General features: G+C 40.2%; 1 protein-coding gene across 1 annotated transcript; it reads left to right on the top strand.

Moving 5' to 3' along the window:
* The first annotated feature begins 5,477 nt into the window (after positions 1-5,477).
* Positions 5,478-8,430, top strand: LOC141774328 (calmodulin-like). Its single transcript, XM_074646910.1, has 6 exons — positions 5,478-5,500; positions 5,880-5,910; positions 7,399-7,542; positions 7,632-7,738; positions 7,820-7,955; positions 8,054-8,430. The coding sequence occupies exons 1-6, from the start codon at positions 5,498-5,500 to the stop codon at positions 8,080-8,082; spliced, it is 450 nt and encodes a 149-aa protein (XP_074503011.1). The 5' UTR covers positions 5,478-5,497; the 3' UTR covers positions 8,083-8,430.
* Positions 8,431-9,268: the final 838 nt, after the last annotated feature.

Here is a 9,268-nt window from a genome sequence, read left to right as displayed (position 1 = left end):
ATGTCTCAAAAAAAAGTCAGAAAAAATGTCCACAAAAAAAAAGTCTGAAAAAAAAGTTTGAAAAATGTCTGAAAAAAAAGTCTGAACAATCTTGGAAAAGAAAGTCTGAAAAATTGTCCATTAAAAAAAAGTCTGAAAAAAATGTCTCAAAAAAAAGTCAGAAAAAAAGTCTGAAAAATGTCCGAAAAAAAAGTCTGAAAAATGTCTGAAAAAAATGTTTGAAGAAATGTTGGAAAAAACATCTGAAAAAAGACTGAAGGAAGTTTTAAAAATGTCGTAAAAAAAAATTTGAAAAATGTTTTTAAAAAAAGTCTGAAAAAATGACCATAAAAAAAAAGTCAGAAAATTTTGCAATAAAAAAAAGTCAGAGAAAATGACTGAAAAAGTCTGAAAAATGTTGTAAAAAAAAGTCTGAAAAATGTTGTAAAAAAAAGTCTTAAAAAAAATGTTGGAAAAATAAATCTGAAAAAAAGAATGAAAGGAAAAAGTTTTAAAAACGTCGTAAAAAAATAATTTGAAAAATGTTTGTAAAAAAAAAAGTCTGAAAAAATGACTGAAAAAATCTCTGAAAAATGTCCGTAAAAAAAAGTCTGAAAAATGTTGGAAAAAAAAGTCTGAAAAAAATTGTATAAAAAAAAGTCTTAAAAAAAGTTTGAAAAATGTTGGGAAAAAAAATCTGAAAAAAAGACTGAAGGAAAAAGTTTGAAAAATGTCGTAAAATAACAATTAGGAAAATGTTTGTAAAAAAAAAAAAAAAGTCTGAAAAATGTTTGAAAAAGGTTAAAAAAAAAGTTAAAAGAAAGTTGGAAAAAAAAGTCAGAAAAAAAGTCCATAAATTCACATGAATGGAGGAAGGGAAATAGCTCTGGATTTAGCTATTAGTGCGTTTTACAACTTTTAGGACCTAATGATTTAAATAAGGGCTATTCAAGTGTCCGCACTGGGGAGTCACCTAAAAAAAATTATCCGCTGAGTTACAGACGTCTCTTTCCCAATGTAAGTCTATGGGAAAAAGTATTTTTGGGCCCAATGGCATCACGTGACGGACAACGAAGTTGTAGTACCGCCAATTGGCCACTACGAAAATTGGGATCAACGACCGGTGCTCTTCCATGTTTCTATTTATTCCCGTCGCTCCGTTTGAAAGCATCGCAATGGCTTAGGAACAGCGGATTGGTGAAGTTGAAACGAGGAGTTATCTATAGGATACCTCCTCATTTCACTACAAAAACCTAAGTGAGGCAGCTGGCTATAGGGAAATCACCAGGAGATGGCCTGAAAGTTTCCCTACTTGCTGTTGGCTATATTGTACGTCATTTCCAATAAATTTCAGCAAATAAGATGTGTGTTTTCCATAGAAACGTATGATCTCGAGCGCCCTGCTGATAGGTAGTCTACTGACTGTACATGGTTTGTTTACACGACGTAATCAAAGTGTATAGTAATGGATTCGGCGTGGACAGAATGCGTCAAATGTTATAATCGGATGCTCGCTTGCAGTTAGGACACGGTGTAGGAAGGCAATTTGTGGGCCCCTGTGCAGCTGCACTGTCGATATTTACGCCATTGGTTTTTCCTAAACCTAACTAAGTAGTTTTGTTGCCTCAACCTAACTTTAGTTTAATTTTGCTGCATACAAATGAAACGCGGTATGGAAATTCGTGCTATTTATACGCCTTCCTGTGAGACCGGGTTGGGCTGTGACCTATTTCCTGATGCTGTGTTTGGAGGTTGTTGCGGCAACAAATAAATGTACAGTAAGTGTACCTGAACACTTGATACCACTTGCTCCCCACTCTCATATCACACACAGACAGTCTTGTGATGCCTGGGCGTAACCAGAGCGACATGCCTGGGTGCTCTGACATCACAATGACGCAGACGCACATACAGATCAGCTCATTGATCCCAGGTGTATATACTGTATATATTTATGTGTGTGTGTGTGTGGTAACACTCCAGTGAATAGAGCTTCCTCTGTCACTCTGAGAGGCTTTGCAGCAGGCCGCTTCCTCCATTAATCTGTCTCCTTTTACCAAAGCTGTCAAGACCATGGCATGTGTGTGTGTGTGTACTGTACCACACGTTGTGTGTCTCATTGTCAGTGTGTATGTGTGAGCACACCATGTAATATTTCACTCCTTACCCACAGGGATTAGACCATTCATCTCCCGAAGCCCCTGTGTAGGTGTCACACACAGCGCTAATGAGGAGAGGATGGAACGAGGGAGAGCCGGCGAGCGAGGAGGGAAAAAGTAAAAATAGATTTTCAGAAGGCGACAGTGATCGATAAATCCTGCGCAGAAATCAAAGTATTGATGAATGGGGGATTTTTTCATGCCGGGATCGATGGGGACGTGGGCGATTGTGGCAGTTTTAGGAAAAGCAAAGGTATTGTAGCCCTGCAGGGAGGGAAAGGGTTAAGAAATGGACTCTTGTGATAACACAAATCAATTTACACCATCCTGAGACATTGATTATAGCTGGCTCATACCTCACATGGTAACATCAAGACACTGTCAAGCCTGTAAAACCACACAACGGGGGCATTATCTGCCTCTCGCTGTGTGTATGTGTGTGTTGTTGAGCAGACCAGATATCTCTCTGCTTCCCCAGTTACTCAAACAAGGGGATGGCTGCTAGGCAACCAAGCCACATCACATCACATCAGGCAAGCCGGGAGAGAGCGAGAGACACAGAGCGATAGAGAAGGAGAGAGAAAGAGAGAGATAGGAGGAGGAGGAGGCAGAAAACTGTGCTGGCAGTATTACATAAGCCGGCAGCCCGGTCCCACTGCTCACATTAATGTGGTTAGGCACTCGGAAGTGATGTCCATTAGTCACAAGTGACGAGGCAGGTGAAGACGCGGCATCCAGCAGTGATTTTTAAAAGCCATTGTTGTTTATAATGGAGAGCATTAGGAACAGATGACTCAAAAAAACAACAACAAAAACAACACACACATTATGAACAGTTGAGTCGCCTAAACAGAGCAGGGACTGATGACACCCCAGAGGGACGGTTTATATCACACACACACACACACACACATGCATGAAGATACATAATATACTGTATGAAAATATACATAGGCAAACACATATATTGATATATGGAATGATTGAAATGGAAGAGGAGAGGGTGTGTGTGTGTGTGTGTGTGTACATGAAAGCTGTGTCAATCAACATGATCATCAAAAATACATCAAAGGCTAAAATAAAGATGAAGTGTAGCTGCTGGTGTCTACGGAAGAGCAAGAAAGCGAGAACATTTTTTTTCTTTTCTTTGCCTCTTAGGGGAATACGTACGACGGAGTATTAGGGCCACATTGAGGGGAAAAAAAAGAAATCTGAGATTTGAATGAGTCATATATTATGAGAATAAAGTCATAAGTTTATGAGAAAAAAATCATGATATTATGGAAAAAAAGTCATGTTATGAGAATAAAGTCAGGAGTTTACAAGAAAAAATTCATAATATTATGAGATTAAAGTCATAAGTTTAAGAGAAAAATTTTGTTATATTATGAGAATAAAGTCAGAGGTGTACGAGAAATAAGTCATGATATTATGAGAATAAAGTCATAATATTATAAAGTAGTAATTTTAAGTGTTATTTTAGAGGGGAAATAGAATAGGGTGCTACCTGTGCGAAAATGAAAAAGAAAAATTCTCTTAGGGAAAACAGGTGAAAAATAATATTTTTTTAAGGCTGATTTTTCTATGTTCCTTTTTTTTTCTTTGCCTCTAAGGGAAACGGGTGGAGGATTTTTTTTTTGGTTAACTTTTTTCAAGTGTTTGTTGTTGTGATACTTATTTCTGCCACCAGAGCGCATCACTACCCCACTGTTCCCGCAAAGTTCGTGAGGGTTTAGGGCTGTCCCGCTGTCAGATCGTCAAGTCCTTGAGGGCTCTCTCGCAGACATTTTGAGGCCTTTATGAACACTTTCCGTCAGTTCGCATTCCTGCAGACTTTGCCCGAGGGAATAACCCACAATTGATAGCTTTGTGACGTTAAACACAGGGTTACCACGGTTGCCAGGGGAAGCCTGGAGGCGTAAAAAAAAAAACAATAACCAAGGAGGGTGTTCAGCCAGGCATATTTAAATTTACACATAGGCACTAACATTTTAAGGATTTAAGATGGTACATAAAAAAAAAAAATCAGAGGAATGCAAGCATTAGACGATAATACACACCTGGTTTATTCATCAACCATTTCTTTTAATTTTGCTTAATGAAGTTACTCTAATCACGTAGGTCAAGAGCATGCAAGACGTTCAAATACGGAGTAAAAAACGTAAGATAAAAACAATACGTTTTACAGTTTTTGAGAAAAACAGAGCGATGGACTTCATAATTCCTGCCAGGTTGAAAGTTGTAGCATGTACGGCTTATTTGTTATGAAGTTTCAAAGTTTAACATTTTGGGCGTTTGCTGTAGCACCACCATCAGGACTATTGGTCCAAAAAACAAGTTGAGTAAGTTTAGCATAGCACTGGACCTATGTGCAAAGTTTGGTTTATTTTCATGCAAGGCAGATTTCCTTGGAAGAATAATAATAATGACAAAAACAAGACGGACCGGCAGCATAGCTGCTCGGGCCCTAATAACTTTATCCTGACATAAGTAAAAAATCAGGTTCCTCTGGCTCCCCTTAGAGCTCCTGAAGGCATTTGCAAGTTTCCTCCACGCCCGAAGGAAAACAACCAATCAGAGCCGAGCAGTCTCTAAAGCAGCTGTCAATCACTGCTCGTGGAATCTTGCAAATGCTTTTAGAAGCACTAAGAGGAGGCAGAAAAACCTGATTTTCTTTCACAGTCTATCTCATGTACTACTGTCAGTATGCAGTGACAGTTTGAGCAAATATGACTAAATGTTATTTTCATTGCTGTAGTTTTAAGTGCAGTCAAGTTATGTACAAGTCCACTCTACATCAGTTGATAACCTGCTGCCATTTAAAGCTACAGTTGGTAACTTTAACAAAAATAACTATATCCTGACAGTATTAAAAAATCAGGTTCTTCTGTCTCCGCTTAGTGCTCCTGAGGGCATTTGCAAATTTCCACCACGCCCGAAGGAAAACAATCAGAGCCGAGCAGTCTCTAAAGCAGCTGTCAATCACTGCTCGTGGAATCTTGCAAATGCTTTTATCACAAACGCACCAATCAGAGAGCATGATTTCTTTCAGCTACGTCTTGTGCCTCATCACAGAGTATCAGAAAGTATTCATACGCCGTTATGTAGACCACCAGCAATACGCAATATAATTGCTAATATCAATGTCAAAACCTTTACCGCAGTCTTACGTGGGCATTGCAGATGTTTCTTGATTTTCTTGTGTAGCTAATAATTTATTTTAAAGTGTTTTAAAATATTTTGATAACTAAGGAAAAGGGAAGTTGGTGGAGTGATATTGAAAAAAGGAGTTGAGGATAGCTATTAAAAGGCAAGTTCATTTGCCTCTTCCTCAGTCCAGCCGCTACATCTATATCGAAATGGTAAGAAAAACAAGATTATATTTTATCTCCAGTCTAGAGTTCTAGCATTTACCGCCAAATTGTAAGTCGTCCATGATTGTCTATGGTAAAGTTGGCGTCATCGAATATTCAAATGCAGATGGATCTAACGTTAAGGTTTAAAGGGCACATCTTAGATTTTATTTCAATATTTCTGCGGTTTCCCAAGTTCAGTAACAAGATTGTTAGCTAACCGACATGAAAACGTGTTTTTGTTACAGATTCTGACACAGCTATTAATAAAATGTGTTTGCAGCATTTTTAGATGAATAGGTGGCCCCTAACTTTGAGGCCATCCAGCTTGTTCTAAGGTGGTAAAGCTAATTCTGCATATATTTTTGCTTCATCTTGTTTTTTACAGGCTGATCAGCTTACAGAAGAGCAGATTGCTGGTAAGACATTGCTGTCAAGCACAAGTGATTGTGAATCACTTTCACCTGCTTTGGCCCAAAAAGGGAATGGTTTTGCATGTGGTGGCCACAGACAGTTGCTCTCTCCTTCTCCTTCCTGACTGAATCTTCTCTAGTTTTGTGTTTTGCTAGTTTCCTTTGTCACTACTTGTAGCATGAGGCGTTACCTGCAGCTCAAACAGGTTGAACAGGTCGTCCAGCTCCTCCAGGATGGCACATCCATACCTGCGGTCGCAAGAAGGTTTGCTATGTCTCCCAGCACAGTCTCAAGAGTATAGAGGAGATACCAGGTTACCGGCCGCTACACGAGAAGGGCATCAACACAGCAGCAGGACCGGTATCTGCTCCTTTGTGCGAGGAGGAACAGGAGGAGCACTGCCAGAGCCCTAAAAAATGACCTCTAGCAGGCTACTGGTGTGCATGTTTCTGACCAAACTGTCAGAAACAGACTCCGTGAGTGTGGCATGAGGGCCCGACGTCCTCTAGTGGGACCTGTTCTCACAGCCCAGCACTGTGCAGCTCCATTGGCATTCGCCAGAGAACACCAGAATTCGCAGGTCCGCCAATGGCGCCCCGTTCTCTTCACAGATGAGAGCAGGTTCACACCAAGCACATGTGACTGGCGTGAAAGAGTCTGGAGACGCCGTGGTGAACGTCATGCTGCCTGTAACATCATCCAGCATGACTGGTTTGGCGGTGGGTCAGTGATGGTTTTGGGAGGCATATCCTTGTAGGGTCGCACAGACCTCCATGTCATAGCAAACGATACCCTGACCGCTGTTAGGTACCGCGCTGAAATCCTCAGAGCGACTGTCAGACCTTACGCTGGTTCAGTTGGCCCCGGGTTCCTCCTGGTGCCGGACAATGCCCGGCCTCATGTGGCCAGAGTGTGTAGGCAGTTCCTGGATGACGAAGGCATTGATGCCATTGACTGGCCCTCACGTTTCCCTGACCTAAATCCAATTGAGCACCTACGAGATGTTATGTATCGGTGCATCCGACGCCGGCAAGTAGACTGTCCAGGAGCTCACTGATGCCCTGATCCAGGTCTGGGAGGAGATCCCCCAGGACACCATCCGCTGACTCATCAAGAGCATGCCCAGATGTTGGATCAGCCTGTGATTTCAATCTTTTACTTAGATTTTCAGTGTGATTTTGAATCCAGCCCTCAATGGGTTGATGAATTTTGTTTTCATTGAGCATTGTTACGTAATTTTGTTCTCAACGAATTATACAATGTACATCAGTAAAGATTTTCAACTTGAATAATTCGTTCATTAAGATCTGATGTGTGATTTAAGTGTTCCCTTCATTTTTTTAAGCAGTGTATTTGGCGGTATGGCTCTGTTCTGGGACCACTTGCAGTGTTATATTACAGCTACTGTTTTGCCAGATTTGATGTCTATATCTAGCTATAGGTGTGACATCTGCCTAACTAAAGAACCCCATCCACTTTTTTTTTGTAATCAGAGTTCAAGGAAGCATTTTCACTCTTTGACAAGGATGGAGATGGCACCATCACCACCAAAGAGCTGGGCACAGTTATGCGCTCTCTGGGCCAGAACCCCACAGAGTCAGAGCTGCAGGACATGATCAATGAAGTGGATGCTGATGGTGAGGACTCAATCTGCCTTCAAAACCTGCTAACCACACACACTGTTGTGCTAAATGGAAATCCCTCATCAATGTGTTATTGTCTTCAGGAAATGGAACGATAGACTTCCCAGAGTTCCTCACCATGATGGCCAGGAAGATGAAGGACACAGACAGTGAGGAGGAGATCAAAGAAGCATTCCGTGTCTTTGACAAGGTAAATGCTGTCTGCACTCTCACACCGCATATATGCAGCAGTTTTTAAAAAAATGTGCTTACTCATGGATGTAATTTTCAGGATGGCAATGGATACATCAGTGCTGCTGAGCTGCGCCATGTGATGACAAACCTTGGGGAGAAGCTGGCTGATGAAGAACTGGACGAGATGATCAGAGAAGCAGACATTGACGGAGATGGACAGGTCAACTATGAAGGTTGGTAGATGTTGTATTTTATGTTTTGAATCGGTTTTGGTCACCCATCGGACACTGAGTCACAACACTTTTTTTCTCCCCCCCTCTCTTCCTTGCAGAGTTCGTAAAAATGATGATGTCGAAGTAGTGAAGGCTGAATTGCACTGTGGCTCAGAGGGTAGAGCAGGTCGTCCACCAATCGGAAAAGTCGGTGGTTCGATTCCCGGCTGCTCCGGTCACATGTCGACGTTTCCTTGAGCAAAACACTTAACCCCAAATTGCTCATGAAGGCATAGCCATTGGTGTGTGAATGAGTATTTAGATTAGATCCTGATTGGCAAAGTTGGCAACTTAGCAGCCTCTGTCATCAGTGTGTGAATGGGTGAATGCTGACATGTAATGTAAAGCGCTTTGAGTGGTTGGAAGACTGTTAAGTATTCATATAAAAAGATTGAGTTTTGTAGTTCTTGAAAAGTAATAAAACAGACGGTGGTGTGAATATGGAACAAAGTGTGATCTTTTTTTTTGTCCTAAATATCTACCATTAAAATACTTTTCATGGCATAATAAGATCAAGTAAGCAGATGGTGGCTTTTTACAAAAAAACGAATAATAAATAATAATAATAATAATAAATAATAATAAAAAATCTGACTTTTTTTTCATAAAATTTAACAAAATAAACACAAAACATATTGCTCCAAAAGATTTCTAAATGTAGAAACATGAACAAATTATTTATTGACACTCCATAAGTTATTTGAACCACGCACATTTTTTAGATTTTGAGATATACTCAAAAATATATATATAAATATAAGTAAGGAATAATGTACAGTGAACCAATCATTTAAAGCTACAGTTGGTAACTTGAATGAAAATAACTTTATCCTGACAGCAATAAAAAACAGGTTCCTCTGCCTCGCCTTAGTGCTCCTGAGGGCATTTGCAAGTTTCCACCGCGCCCAAAAGAAAACAACCAATCAGAGCCGAGCAGTCTCTAAAGCAGCTGTCAGTGATGAGAGCATTGCTCTCAGTAAAGCTCTCCCTGAATAAATAAAGGTAACAAAAACATCACTGCTTGTAGAATCTTGCAAATGCTTTTATCACAACCACACCAAAAAGAGGGCATGATTCCTTTCAGCTACGTCTTGTGCCTCATCACAGAGTAGCAGAAAGTATTCATACGCCGTTATGTAGACCACCAGCAATACGCAATATCATTTCTAATATCGACGTCAAAACCTTTACCGCAGTCTTACGTGGGCATTGCAGATGTTTCTTGATTTTCTTGTATAGCTAATAATTTATTTTAAAGTGTTTTAAAATATTTT

This window comes from Sebastes fasciatus, chromosome 9 (genome assembly GCF_043250625.1).
Source record: "Sebastes fasciatus isolate fSebFas1 chromosome 9, fSebFas1.pri, whole genome shotgun sequence".
Classification (NCBI taxonomy): Eukaryota; Metazoa; Chordata; class Actinopteri; order Perciformes; family Sebastidae; genus Sebastes; species Sebastes fasciatus.
Note: the sequence above shows the minus strand (reverse complement) of the source record. Positions and strands in the feature narration are given on the sequence as shown.

What these genes read in the sequence shown, in the direction of transcription:
- LOC141774328 (XM_074646910.1), top strand. An exon ending in CAATGAAGTGGATGCTGATG is followed by an intron (nt 7,543 to 7,631) that starts GTGAGGACTCAA and finishes TATTGTCTTCAG; the next exon opens with GAAATGGAACGATAGACTTC. An exon ending in CATTCCGTGTCTTTGACAAG is followed by an intron (nt 7,739 to 7,819) that starts GTAAATGCTGTC and finishes TGTAATTTTCAG; the next exon opens with GATGGCAATGGATACATCAG.